Source organism: Takifugu flavidus, chromosome 5, assembly GCF_003711565.1.
Source record: "Takifugu flavidus isolate HTHZ2018 chromosome 5, ASM371156v2, whole genome shotgun sequence".
Taxonomy (NCBI): Eukaryota; Metazoa; Chordata; class Actinopteri; order Tetraodontiformes; family Tetraodontidae; genus Takifugu; species Takifugu flavidus.
Window position 1 is genome coordinate 11,362,911 of NC_079524.1, and position 14,970 is coordinate 11,377,880.

The 14,970-nt window shown below is 45.8% G+C and overlaps 1 protein-coding gene across 1 annotated transcript in view; it reads right to left on the reverse strand.

Annotated features, from left to right (window-relative positions):
* Positions 1-7,046: 7,046 nt before the first annotated feature.
* The window catches only part of fbrsl1 (fibrosin-like 1), a 205,066-nt gene continuing 197,142 nt past the window's right edge, over positions 7,047-14,970 (reverse strand). Inside the window, 8 exon segments of the mRNA XM_057034300.1 lie at positions 7,047-9,560; positions 9,708-9,972; positions 10,748-10,831; positions 11,905-11,988; positions 13,147-13,279; positions 13,792-13,863; positions 14,134-14,163; positions 14,276-14,347. Of these exon segments, the coding sequence (XP_056890280.1) occupies positions 8,264-9,560; positions 9,708-9,972; positions 10,748-10,831; positions 11,905-11,988; positions 13,147-13,279; positions 13,792-13,863; positions 14,134-14,163; positions 14,276-14,347 (2,037 nt within the window). The 3' untranslated portion in view covers positions 7,047-8,263.

Consider the following 14,970-nt stretch of genomic DNA (forward strand, 5'->3'; position numbering starts at 1 on the left):
AACAAAGTTAGCAGAGAAATTGCTCAACGTTTTGCTAAAGCTTCGGTGCCGAGCGCCGGATCCTCTGCAGATCCCCGGGTAAGGTCACAGCAGCAAATTGAATGTGTCTCATTCAGCCCGACACCCATGCTGTCAATCAGCGGTTCCCTAATTGGATCAAAGATTACTTGTGGCAGCTGTATAAAACATCAAACGAGTAATTAAATGAAATAATGAGAAAATAAGCCTTAATGTTGCCAGGAGGGAATGAGGCGAAGTGTGGAACGTGATTCTGCTGTGCTCTCTGAAATTAGCGCTCTCCGGCTCGGGCTAATTGCTGGAGGATGTCCTCTTAACTGAGTGTGAAAAGCTGTGTCTAATTACAGCAACATTAATCAGGCATTAGCATGTTATCACAAGGTTAACTTATCAGGAGGGGCCCAGAAGCAGCTGGAGGTGCCATCTACCCACCATGCACTGGGCCAGCGAGGCCACAAGGGGTAGTGCTTGCTCTTCCTATGAAATGCTCCCCGGCACCCCCTTGAAAGGGAGCAGAAAGGAGAAGGCCACCATGTTGGATCGCTCTCCATGCTGCTGCTGAGGTTTTCAGAGGCCTTGGTGTGGAACCAGAACATCCAGAATCAATAACAGCTATTTCCTGCTCAGCGTGGGGCAGGAATTAGAACATTTACTGGCAGGAAATTCAGATTTTGAGGTCATGATTGTTAACATCTTTGTTTGCACGGACACAATGGGAGAAGGTTCTATCTCACACGAGGAAATATGCCGACTGACAGAAAGTGCAAAATCAATGTGGAGCAACTGTGTGCTCACCGGCGCGGTTGAGTCCAGGGTAATGAAAATTGACTGGATAGTGATTACATCTTAAATTACCTCACTCGTCAAATATGAACATAGACAAAACACAAACCGGCGCTGATTCTTGTTAACTAAAATGAGAAGCCCAGTTTGCTGCAGCCAGAACAAGCAGCACAAGTGATTTTATTCACCTTTTTAAAAAATGTATTATTATGCTCCCCCCCAAAACAAACAATAACCCAATATAGAATGAAAAGTGTGCTGCATCGAACAGACGAAAGGTGCGTGCTATTCTGGACTCATCTCATGCCAAAAGACCTGCATGTGTGCAGATTAAAGGTCATTCCTGGCAGCGGTTTGGTCCTGTGCCCTGACTTCATTACCAGCAGCTTCAGCGGAGTCTCATCGGGATTCCAGCAGAGCGGAGGAGCCGTACCTCCAGCAGACCTGCCAAAGGCGCTCATTTGTCAGAGAGGCATGGAGATCACAGGCCGACAAATCTCCCATGTCTCCCAGACCGTCGAGCTTTTCGCCTGCGTATCAAAGACAAAAGAGCAGAGCCGGAGAGCGGAGCAGCCGTTCTATTTAGAGATGGTCCGCCGTTTAAACCCCCCGAGCACGCCCTTTGAAGACGCCTATTAGCCTGGGTGAGCGAGATTACAAGCAAATAAAATTACATTCATTACGATATTTGATTTCATAATACCCCCGGAATTATAATTACACTCACACGCGATTCATTTAAAAACCATTCGGCAGCAACAAAGAGTCAGAGATGGGAATGTGCAGGTTGTGCATCAAGCGAGTGAGTGCACATTATCAGGCCTGTTTCACCAGAAGTACCAACAATGGGAGAAGAATAGAGGCACTAATAGAACGTAATCAGGTGAGAGAGTGGGATTTAATGATATGAAACATGGGGATTTCTTTTCATCGTCGGGCCTTTTGGTACAAAAACAGCAAAGCCTGGTGGCGGACAAAATGTCCTTTTGTATTATAGTCCTCCTAGAGGCTCCTTCCGTGTGCATAAAGGGTTGTGAAGAAGGAGGAGACTCGTTTTCTTATCATTTAACACAATGTAACATCGCCCATCTAACCCGCGTGGCAACCTCGCCTGTCTGTCACGGCTGGGTTAAAGGCGTGCGCGGCGAATGCCGGCATATGGCTTCTGGCTTGAACCGACGAGCGGGAGCGACGAGACAAGAGACCTTCTTGGGCGGCACAGAAATGAGGTATGAGAAGAGCCAGCTTGATAGCAGTACTTGTTGTTCTGATGTGTTAAATAGCTGGCCTTCATCACCCCAATCAATCGCTGAGTGAGCCACTGTGTAGCCAAGGGTTGTGTGAGATAGCCAGATGGCTGGAGTCAATGGAGCTGTGCCTGGCCCCCTGTGTCACAAAGGGATGATCATGAATCTGGCTGCACATGCTGGAAAAAAAGAGAGAAGAAAAAAAATAAAAAACCTGAAATATCGCACCGCAAGAGCGTTGCCCACGATAATAAACTCAAATAGACGTTTCAAAAATGTGATACCGATTAAGGCTCGGTGCTGAGCAGCAGCAGAATAATAACATTGTTGGCCATGGGTGGCTATCGTGCTCATTTTGGATTTGGCTTGCACAACTGGCTTGTCTAATGTGATAAGTCTAACTACATATCCCACTGTTTGTAATGATGTCTACCAAACACAGTGTGTTACTGACAAAAATGTGCACGACGATGAGAGCGTCAGAGGCTCAAACCACGCATTTTGAACATGCTCCAAAGCCTCCAGAGGCCTGCGTTGACTAAGCTGCAAAAAAATCCTCTCTGCAGGCCTCATTGAAAGGGGGAGAACAAGCCCCTTAAGCTGTGACATTAATGAACACGGCCAGATAAGATAGAGTTTGTTATCTGGGTGCATGGAACTCCTGCTCAGATAGGAGATAAAAGCCTTTCAAAGCATGTTTGCTGCCAGACAAATTTCCAAAGAAGCTTGAGAGGCAAGCAACGCCAGGCCTGGAATGCTGAGGAGCCCCGCAGAAGCCGCTCTCATGAGGAATATAATCGCAATGCCCTTTGGCTGCTGGCCCTTTCGCACCTCATGTCATGAGTAGGGGTCTTTGTGTGTCGGGCTTTGACTTGGTGATGACATAAAACACACTGAACTACATCAGCCACCTTCCAGTGTTGAAAAAAAAGCCATTGAAATCTTTCGCTTTCGTTACACAAGTTTAGCTAACACCATAGAGACTCTCCATAAATCAGAAATGCTTTAATCTTAGCTCACATTATAGCAATAATGCAGCAGCCACAACCTGTATGGATTAATTAATTTAAATACATGGACAAATATAAAACCTCCAAATCTCTCAGTGGATTCAGAATGCTAGCTATCTGTTGGATTTGTACATTTACAATGTTACTCAAAATTACAAAAGAGGAGTGAGAACAAGTTTTACTTATGCTCATCAGTTAGCGCTGACACATGACCTGTGACAAGGAAGGTATCTGATATTGAAAACACTTCAGTCCCTGTTACTAAATCACACAAAAAAACACTTTATTCCTCATCTAAGCTAAAAACAGTCGCTTCACTGTTGTTGGTTTCCAGTGCCTGTGGTTGTATTCCAGCTTAAGCTCTTTCTCAATTTACACCTTCATACCCAGGCCCAGGGTTTGTCATAGAGGGCCAGCCTGGTTTAATGTGGAAAGATAGGATGTTTTATTTTTAAATGTGTTATTAATTCATAGGCTGTATAAACAACCTCTCCTTTTTGTCAATTTCCTAATTTCATGTTGGAAAGGAAATTCTCACACACACACAGCCGCCAAGAAGTAGATGTTGCGTTCCTGCCAGCGTCAAGCTGAATAAATGCTTATGAATATACCCACACCACCAGAGGGGATGGACTAAATCGTAATTCTCATTCTGCGGCTTGGAAAAACTTCCGCCTTCCCGTATGCCAAGCAGCTCTGAGGCGATCCCAGTGATGAGCCAAGGAACGCTCTGGTAACTGAGCTCTGGAGAAATACGGTCACGGCAAGATCCATATTCAAATAAACTTCACTCTTGGCCCGTGCACACAAGCCATGTTGTCACCAGCTGGCAGTGCCTCTCGCCGCCCCTTCAAATACTGAGCCACTTTTGATTAACGTCTCTATGGCTAATCATGTGCGCTGGCTGTGCCAAGTTGGACGGGCCACGTATGGCCTCCATTTGCCTTGAAATCTCTTAGTTTTCAAAACCCATTCGAAGCATTCCCTTTAGACCACCTACCCTTCTCCAAAGTCTTCTCTTGTCTAGTGCTGAAGTGCAGAACCCGGAGGAGATGAGTGACGGCACGGTGCCAGTCTGTCGACCCCTCGATGAAAGGACGATCTCTGCCACTTGCACCCAGCTGCAAAAATGTTGTTCACTTTTATGGCTTGTATACACAATATGGCCAGTGTGGGAGATTTCAAGGTTCCACGCACGCCTGGAAAAATCCTCAAAACTGAGTCAAAGTGGAAAAAATTGTTTTGGCTCTTCTGAGCGTCCTTTTCCATCTCCATAGGCCTCTTCTCTACTCCTGCATCAGACTGTCAGAGGCTCTTCTGTAACCGATGAGCACTGACAGGGCATTGAGCTGATCTCAATATAAAGCTGCACTCAGCGACAACAGAACCAAAACCTATAACCATCTTTTCAATCCTCCCCAGTCTTGAAAGCATTAAAGTCACTTTTGCACAATTATTAATAAACAACAGTATTATGGAACACATTAATAGATTTATTTTTTCAGTGGAAATGGGAAGAATACACTATATGTAGTGACTAAATATTAGTTCATAAGAGGTGCTGAGTATCAGCTAAGCTTGTTTATTTGAACTTTTGCCAGACATAAAAAGGTTATATTGATGCTTCCCTCATTCACAAGGCTGTTTTGGCCCGTCTCCTTCTCCAGCCATGGCTGTGGCCGAACGATATAGAAGGAATATTTGTTGTCACAGGTCCAGAGGTGTGAAGACATTAGACAGCACTTTGTCACCGGGGTCTGGAATTCACACCATTCGACCGTTTCCAAGTCAGCTCCTTCACTGCCGGCCGGCCTGGTTTGTGTCAGCTACCGCGCTGTTGACGGAGGGGGCTATAAAAAGATGGTAGCATGGAAGGATGTTTGCTGCTAGCCTTTTTAGGCGGTTGAAACAACACACAGGCGCTACAAAGAGACCGCTGTGACAATGATCCACGGCCAAAGCTCTTTGACTCGGTGCTCTCTCGCTGAGTTCACAGTTCAGATATAGTTTAGTGGTTTGGAATGGCTCTCATCAAGGCTGGCAAAACCCCCCGCGGAGTGATGAGCTTGAACTCCGAGCATAGCCACGGTCTTCCAAATCACCAGACACAGCTGAGGCCCCAGCAATCCAAATGTGATCATGGTGGGGCCTCTCGTCTCATTACCAATCTCCATTTCAAAACAGCCTTCAAATGGGAACTAATGCATTAGCTCTCGCTGGGGGGAAAAGTCTAGGGAGCCGCTACATAGCGGCTCAAAAATGCTTTCATACATGTTTTATCAGCGGGGGGAGAGTGAGCAAGAGAGAAAAGGAGCTTGGACTAAACCATTCATTTGTTGCCCATCTTATTAGCTTGGCACTGTGTTATTAGCTGCCATTGTGCTCTATAAAAGCCCTTCAAGGCCTGTCCTACTGTTTGGTGGATCTGGGCTGAGCTTTGTGCCAAGTAGTTTTTGGAGGTATCTGAGAGCATGAAAATTCAATCCCAAACCCTCGGCATTGAGGATTAGTAGAACAATAAAACAATGTCTTACCTCAGATACCACCATATCCTATTAATTGGGATTAGCGTGCAGAAATGGGAAAATGGGGAGGAAAAACCATGTAACAGCTGCTTTTTGTGACAAGCTATAATAGAAAGCCCTCTTAGAGTGACATTGTTTCATCAAACGTGAAATGAAAAAAAAAATCATAATTCCAGAAAAAAAAAAAGAAGTATGGCTCTGGAAAAAAAGCTGACAATTGCAGAAGCTGTAATGACCCACCTTGGGTTGGATATGCTAGGCAATGTGTCAATTGATTCCTATCTGATGATGGACTGCGCGCTGAAATAAATTGACCTTGCCAGACGATGAGTGAAATTGATGGAGCTTTTCATCTCCGGAGGGCCGTTCCACGCTCAGCTGTAAAATGGATAGAGCAGAGGACAGAGTGATGGAGTCATGGGCAATGTAAGGTGTCTGTTTTTCTTCTGCCAAAGCCCACTCAGTAGACAGTGTGTACAGGAGCAATTCACCACGTAGCACGGGTTTTAAGAACCTTCTTTTCACTTGACACTTGGAGGCACAAATTGAAGCTACGGACTACTGATATGTTCCACATTTTCTCGAACATGTAGCTCAATTGCCAGGTTTTTAAGTCGGCAGCAATAGTGATTTAAATCTTCCCGATTTGTCGGGCCCGTTCTGAAAAACAGTCTTTTCAAGGAGTCCATTTAAACATCCTGCTGGTGTGTGTGAGACAGGGAGCGTCATTGATTTTCATTAACACCCTTAATGACCTGGCCACGGTTTGATCCACGCTGTCAGCATGGCCTGATACCATGGGACGAGATTGGCGGCTCTCACGGCTAACGCTGGCGAGATGAGTAGCTGGGGCATTATCAGGATGAATTGGCCATCGCTGGGCAGGCAGCAAGCGCAGTCGCGATTTTGTCAATAACAGGATGAGGCGCCTCAGGGCTCCCTCCACGACTCACTCCTGAGTGCATTCCAGGCTCATTACAAAAGCAAATGAGTGGCGCACTTGGGGAGAGGAAGCATATAAAAAGAAAGCGAAGCCTCTTCTCCACTACCCGACAGGCCACCTCTCCAGCATTGCTCCTCTTAATGAGCCCAGACCACGGGTCAATATGCCACTGGGCTGCCAGTCAATACTGGTTACCTGCAACACAAACACTCAAAACCCGCTTTCATACAAAATCAATGTCCTATTAGTCCTTCCCTGTATTGCTTTGGCCCAATCTTATTGATCTGCTCTGAAGAGCTCAACAGCCCCTGTATGACAGATTATGGCCAAATGATCTGATAGCTTAGCCTTCTCTACCTACCAAGTGTGCAGGCTTTGTTATTTTGAAGCAATAGCGCGATATCTGTCGAGCAAACACTCGAAATGCTGAATAACTGGAGTATCATCTAAGATTGCGCTTATCCTGTGTCAAAAAACCAACACATTTTGGAGCAGCAGAGGATAAAACACGAGCACTGAATGTGTGACATTAGGTCCAAACTTTATTCCGTACATTTTAAACCATGAATGTTCAGTTTATTTTTTTTGTATTTTTTTATTTTTTTTATTTAGCACGCCTAAAACTCTACTTGTTTTGTATACAAGAGTCTAAGAAAAACAACTGCACAACACCACAAGGTTGACAGAGAAAGTCCTTTAGCCGCCCGCCATGTCCTCCATTCCTGCCCGGGGCTGGTCCAGTTTGTGACTTGGAAGTCTCAATAATTCCATCATTAGTTCATTGATAATACAGTATAAACACGTGATAATCCAAGTTCCTCTCCATCTCAACAATTCAACCTGTGCTCCCACTGTCTGACCACGTCTTCGGGGTATTGTGCGCTGCTTTGCATAGATTGCAGATGATTTGTCCAGGTCTCCGTACAACACCCACTGGTCATAATTCCCGTCGGCTCTCCAGGCATGTCTGTTTCCATGATATTTATAACGGGGAAGTGATTCCGCAGTGTTTCATTTCATTTTGTTTTTCATAGAAATGGTTAAAAAGGCTAATAAATGTACACACTTTGCAGCGAGGGACTATTAACAAGTTATGTACATCAGGTTTTCTTTACAGAGACTGAACAAAGACCTCATAATATATATTTATCTGCATATCTCAAAGGCAAATCAAAAGAACAAAACATGTAATGTAACATAGTACATTGTCATCATTGAGGATATCCTGGTACCATGAGGTTAAATTTCTGAAGTTGAAACCAAAAATCCAGTCCTTACATAATCATAATCATGGATATGTATCACAATCAACTGGGATAAATATTGTAAAAGGCGTGACTAATGCACAAAATACATAAAAGTCATCGAAATAATATCTATACATGGAACAAGGATAGGAAATGTACAAACTCATTTCAGATTCCCTCTTTCTGCACAAAGCTGAAAAAAAGGTATTGGATTAATATATTAATTATTATCAAATATTTAAGTCGGAAATAAACATACACATATATGTTTTATCTTAACCGACTTTGCTGAACCTCCAGTCCGCTAAAAAATAGTCTTGGCATGTGCTTAATCAGCATTACATACCTTTACTTTGTACAATCATACCCTTTCCTTTTGGGGGGGGGGGGGGGGGGGGGGGGGCTCCTCTCTGGTTGAGAGCAGTGCATTTTGTTCAGAGAAAGAGTTCAGATTTGTGAGTGCATCTTAAAGATTTTATACACCATTGAGCTATCGAGCCTCCACCTCTTTGGGATTTCGAGAAGGGGAGTAGTCCCTTGGGTCCTGGGTGGTGGTGATAGGAGTAGTCCTCCTGGGTGAGACTGGTCTGGCACTGCCGGCAGGCACAAGGGGTGGGGGTGCACTGAGTGCAGCAGTAGGGGGTGTTCTGTTCAGGTGGCCGTTGTGTCCTGTGGAGGGGCTGAGTCTTGGGTAAGGCATGCCGCCTAAGTGCGGCATAAAGGGTGGCATGTGGGGGAGATGGCCCTCCATGGGAGACTGGTGTAGTTGGTGGAGGCGCGCTCTGTCCAGCTCCTCCCTCAAATGGAGGCGCTCTCGCTCTTCCGCCTGCTGCCGCATCCTCTCGTGTTCCCTGCGCACCTCTAACAAGTGCTCCTGGTGCGAATAATCGTGCGCTTCCCTCTCACGGTAAGCACGTTCCTGATCATACACACTTGGGAAGCGGTGCCCTTGCTCAGTCCTGAGCTGGAAGTCCATGCGCCGCTGCAGGTCAAGGCTGCGATAGGCCTCTCTCAAAGGGTCCCAGGGAAAGGCGGGGTGGGGCAAGCGTTCCCTTCCAGCAAGAGGGCTCACCCCCATGAAAGGAGCCATGCGTGCCCGGTCAAGTGCACTGAGACTGCCCATCTGGGGCATGGCACTCATGGAGAGAGGAAGAGAGTGTGCCATGGGAACGCCGTGTAAGCCAGGGGCTGGGATGTCGCTGCGTGGTGAGGGAAGAGGAGGCTGTTGGGATAGTGGTGGATGATTGTGGTGTGGATTGACAGGTTGGGTGATATGAGGAGGAAGTGCTTGTGTGGGTGGCTGCGGAGTAGGCTCAGAGCTTACCACCATGACCTCCTGCTCCTCCTTCCTCTCCTCTTTGATTTTCATGTCATTTTTTACTTTGTGGAGAAGCTCAGGAGGTGGGGGCTCTTTTCTCTCGCTGTCTTTGAGCGTAGGAGGGGGCCCGCCTGCCATCTTCAAGCCCTGCTCATTTATAACGGCCTTAGAGTATGGAGAAGGAGATCGCTGAGCAGGTTTCATGGAGTCTTCAGAGGATCTCCTCTCCAGCATTTCCTTGCCAGGCGAGCGGCTCTCTTTTACTTTCACATCAGCCAACGAGGACTCTCTGTGGCGCTCTAGCAGCTCCTTCTCAGCCTCGCGGACCCGGTCCACACTGCCACTGTGGTGTCGACCTGAGTCGCTTGAGTTCTGGCTGTTTGAGCGAATCAGGCTGCTGATCTGGTAGCTGACCGGTGCAGAGGCCGGGGATGAACGGTTGGAGTGGCGGTTGCGATCCACAGAATCCCTGTAAAAACAAAATAGACTTTTTAAAATTCACATTGGTCAAATATGAATAATAACAGCGAAATGTGGATTTCAGGTTTTTCCTTTTTCCTCCTGAAAAGGGCTTTCCAGATGATAAAAATTAAACATGAGTTAATTTGCCTCTCACCTCTCTTTATCTTTCTCTTCTTTACCAATGGATGAATCTCTCTTCTCTCTTTCTCTTTCCCGTTCTCGCTCCCTCTCTCTCTCCCTCTCCCTCTCGTGGCTGTTTGCTGAGCTGCTCCTCTCGGTGTCAGCGGTTTTGGGCCACTGGGGCGGTGTTGGGAAAGATGGTGGCGTGCGTCGAAGTCTGTTCCAGGTGTCGTGGTGAGGGCTGCCAAATGTGGGCAGTCCTCCTGGCCCCTCCTTGGTGCCAAACATATTATTGGACCCTGGAAGGAAGAAAAGGGAGTGTGGGGGTGAGACAACCATGGGATCCACTGTAAGTTAATTGGGCACAAAACCTTCTTGAGGACACATGCAATGAAAAAGACTCAACAACAAAAGCTGTCTTTGTCTTTGTCTCTGGAGGTTCTCTCCCTGAAGCTGCTTAAAAGAGTTTGAGGTTAATGGCTCCCCCCACCAGAGAGAAAGAAAACTCTACCCTTTTATTTTTGGACAAAAGATTCCACTCTCGCTTTGTTGAAGTGGGGGAACAGGGGAGACTCATTTGCCCTCTGGAGTTTAGGGCTGTGAAAAGCCAAGGGAGACCTTAGCATTCCACAGCACATCAATTTCAATCACATCCATTTTCACAACAGAGCAACTGATTTTGGAATACAAAAAAGAGAAAGGACACAGAGAAAGGAAGAAAGACAGCCAGACAGAAAGACAGACGGAAAGAGAAGGATGTATGGGGGAGGAGAAAGCCCTCCATAGTGATGAAGTAGGGCCTTGTCAAATAATTAATTGATGTGTCTTCACCAACCGGCAGACCTGAGTGTTAAACCAGCCTGGCGTGGACACAGCTGTCTCTACAGTGGGTTTGCAGCGATGTGTTTCAGTGCCTAGTTGGGCTATTCCAGCGCTGCTAAGACACAGAAACTACGGCTGAAGTGTCCTGATATTTTTTCTTCTAACCCTCCCTGTGGTCTGACTGCCCTCCTGTTCTGTCACTGGCCAGAGGGTCCAGACTGAAGTGAGGAGGCGAGGGGGGCCAGCGCTTACCAAGCGAGGGGTTGCCTAATCCTCCGAAGGCACTGCTTGAAAGGTTGCCGAGGCCGCCAAAGGAACTGGAGCGACTGAAAGGATCTGTAAAATGCCAAACAGGGATTAGCAAATAAAAGGGAGGGGGTGCTCACCCCAACACCGACCCATTCTACTCCGCTTTTCTCTTACAAGCGAGCTGGGTTTGTTTTAGCGCTGCCACCCTACAGTAGCCAGGTCACTCGGATGCTGGATTCATCAACCGTAACCTTATGGTCCCTGAACCCCACTAGGACTGCACAAACAACACAACTTGATGGGCAACAGTTTTGGGTAACTAGATCTAGGATGACCACAGACCGCAGTAAGGTAGGGTGACTACAGGACGTTAGTGAAGACAGAGCACAATCTGCGTGGCACACAACAGCCTCTAAATTGACCAGAAGATAGTTTATATTTACCGGTAAACAACCGTTCAATCGTTTATTTGCAGCTCCGGTTCACTTCAGCAATTATCCGTGAGGAAATGCAGAATTATTAACAGCTTGCTGTTTGAGGATTTTTCAGCTCTGTTGCTTAATACAGAATATATCAGAAAATACAACAATGGCGTAACCTCTCTTGCCTCGCACGTGAATTCCTGGGATAGGAAGACCACAAAACTTCACCCTCGATAGTTTTAATGATTTTGGCGGCATATTATATGAAATCAACCAAGTCACTTCAAACCCGAATGCCATTAGAGTTAGCCTGGTGGACAGTAAATGAATGCATGAAAGTAAATATAAAATGCACAAACTAATCCAACACAAACTAGCATCCATTATTCCCAGGCAAGCTATGTTTTTAATAACCTCAGAATTATTGCAGATTGCGTTATGACTCATACTGTAATTATATGAACGCTACATTTTCCATTACTGTGAACACTTAGTTGAGTCACGAAGTGCGCAGAACGTCTGCAGTGGCCAGCTGGTCTCCATATTAACCTTAACATGAACCTAAGATGAAAACCAGAAATAACCAGACGCTGTATTACACCCTGGTGAGTTGTAATGGGTTTAAAACATGGGTGGAACAGAGACAGAGAGTGTTGTAGAATGAGACTGAGATCAAGAGGATGAGTTAAAGGTATATGGATTATTTTCTAAAAAAATAAAATAACGCGGTTTACTTACACTTACCTGCCAAATGGCTCGGGGGCAGGAAACCACTTGGGTGAGGGGCAGGGCCATATGGGGACGGAGCAGGGTGGCCAGAGCCTACACAACAGCAGAGTATGTCCTTATTACACCTGTCTACATTATCATTATTTCTTTAATGTGGAATTCCTCAAAGGTCTGTGTTTGGGCCCATAGGGCAGATCGTGATGACAATTCAGAGGTAATTTTGTGCATCCTACATTACCATTGTTTTTTACGATGAAATACACAATTGGACAACGTCCATGTTAACTGTCCATGTTTAGCTTTGGGATTGGATTGCAGCAGCTGTTTCTGCACTCTGCGCTTCCAGTATTAGCGCTTAGTGATATAATCTCCTTATTTAGCTGTGAGGATAATCACCTTGATCAACATATTTTTTCAGTCAGTACATTAGTCAGGTGCTGTTTAGACAGGAACAGCGCAATAATGCCTTTTAACTGGACTCGGTTTGTCACAGGTACTGAAGGGAAAGAAATTGATTTTAGTCTCTGGTCCAAGACTGGACAGAAGTGGGAGATGATTGCTCATGTGTTTATGAGTAGCACTTGCACTACTCAGTCATAGTAAACACAATTTACAACTAAATGATCATATTAGGCCATTATTAATTATCAACAAGCCGAAAAAATAAAATCTGTGTAGAGTGCATACGAACAATGTGATAAGGAAGCTTTAAGTGTATAAAAACACTTAAATTACACCGTTCACATGTAAGATTTTTATTTTTAGTGTTACTTTTTTCTTTCATTCAGATTTTGCATACTTGCTTGACAATCTATATTCTTTCACTAAACAGCACAAGCGCCAGCAATGAATTGTTAATGAAAGAACCAATTAGAGGAGCGTCTTTGACCCACCGCTGCATAATTAGCAGTTAAAGGCCTCTCGCCTCTCTGTTGCCCTCCGACGCAAGACAAATCAGTCAATTACCCATGTCAGCATCATCCATATTCATATACGTATCTGACTCATTTTACTGGCAAAGGATTTGTTGCAAAAACACTACAATTAAGTGAACATGACATGAAAGGAGAGAGAAAAAAATCTGATTTTCTATAAGTGGCAGATGAACAATTTTGAGAGGAGGCCATAAATGCTCATCTGCATAAAGACAAAGCTGGCTGGGAATCTCGGAAAATAGGATTTGTTTGAAGTGTTTTGTTTTAGGAGATGCGGCTCATTGTGAGAATCTGGCTGCCGGGAGATCCCACTGACCTGTGGAGGAGAAGAGGGGTCTTGCCAGGTCGTGAGGGTAGGGAAACCCTGGGAAGACCCCGGGAGCTGGGGGTCGACTGAAGAGGTCCAGCTTCCCATTCATGTCCAACTTGTGAGGATCCAGCTGCATTTGCTGAACCCGCGAGAGGCGGAGAATGGGATCGGGACACAAACAAAGAAAATTAGGTCGGTGGACAACAAAACCAAACATTGACAACAGCAGACTGAGAAGGGCTTATCCTCAGCTACACTGGGTGAAAGATCAGTGGGAGACAGATATGTCAACAAAAGCTCCTTTCTGGCCAACTGTGTTACAACAAATATATGTAAGCTGATTAGGGACACTAAATCCTTAGTAACAGGGTCTGGGGCCCAAGAGGAACTGACACCAGTGGGCCACTGGCATTAGCATTAGCCTCCATGGCAAGGCCATCCTGCCAGTATCATTTGTGGGAAGAACCATTAACATTTAAGCTCCTTCTGGTTTGTATTTTGCCTTTTCCCACCCACATATTTGCATGACTATACAGGACTTCACAGGTAAATGTCTCCCCATTACATTGTCTGAGACTGTCAAAATTACTCTGCATCTACTTTGACATGAGAGCTGGATTACAGCAAGATATCAATAGGCATCTCACGCACCTTCATTTTCTGCTGGTGGTGGTAAATCTGCCATGCGATCTGGACATGCACTGCGCACCACTTGCCAGGTTTCTAAAAATTTAGAGAGAAACAGTGATTAGCCTGTTGGCCTCAATATAAGGACCTTAAATGGACTCTGGCATTCAGATTTTCTGGCCAAACTACAAAGTGGGATCGTGTTAGAAAAATCTAACCCTGACTCCTGCCCAAACGAGACATTAAATGCAACCCAATTTCTACACCTCATCGATCAGGGACAGCTGAAATTTTTACAGGTTGAGACTTTGTCGCCTGGCCAGAGAGATGAAACATCAACAAACATTGGACAAGGCGAGCACTTACTCGTACAGATGTCCGGAATGGATCCGTTATCTGTACGGAGAAACACACAGTGATCAGCAATACCAACTTCGGCATTGCTGGGGAAGTCTGGAGTGCCATGAGGAGACAACTATCAAAAAATGTCCATGAATGCAACGCTTACCCGTGGATCCTTCTGCAGGAGTGTGTGAGGTACGGCCCCGGGACGCGCCGCCACATCGATAGGATTGGATGGCTGACGGACACAAACAGAAAGAGATACATGCGGATTAAAACACATTAACATTATTATGTTAAAACAAGGAAAACATCCTCTCTGCATTTGATATGGCGGTCTTCAGTGCAAGGACGCCACATGCTCAAAATGATGCCAGAAGAACACACCGTAGTGTGTGAGCTCCCCCTTTAAAGGACAAGTGGCTCTTTTAGCCTTATTAATCCAGCCCTACTGTACACCAGGGACAAAAAGATGTTACAGTATGACCCAGGTCACCAGCTCCACAAACACACAAGCCACCCCTCCCCCCCGTGACTTACACTCCAAGAATTAACGGGGGCTTTGGACACACAAGACAGTTCCTTGAACCATCTGGAGGGGCATTTTACAAAAGCGGCCCTCCGTGGCAGAGCCTCCCGGGAATAGGGCCAGCGGATTTAGGCCAGCTTTGATTGGTGGCTTATACCGGGTCACAGCCGCTGGGCATCTGCCAGACAGACTCATGTCCTCACCCCCTTTCTGTCCCTCAGGTCCCCACTTCACAGACACTGCTCTTTACTTTTATTTGGTGCAGTATGACAGCGTGCCACTCTAGTTTAGACCCAGGAAACAGTCCCATAGAGAGATTTACGGGTAGAAAT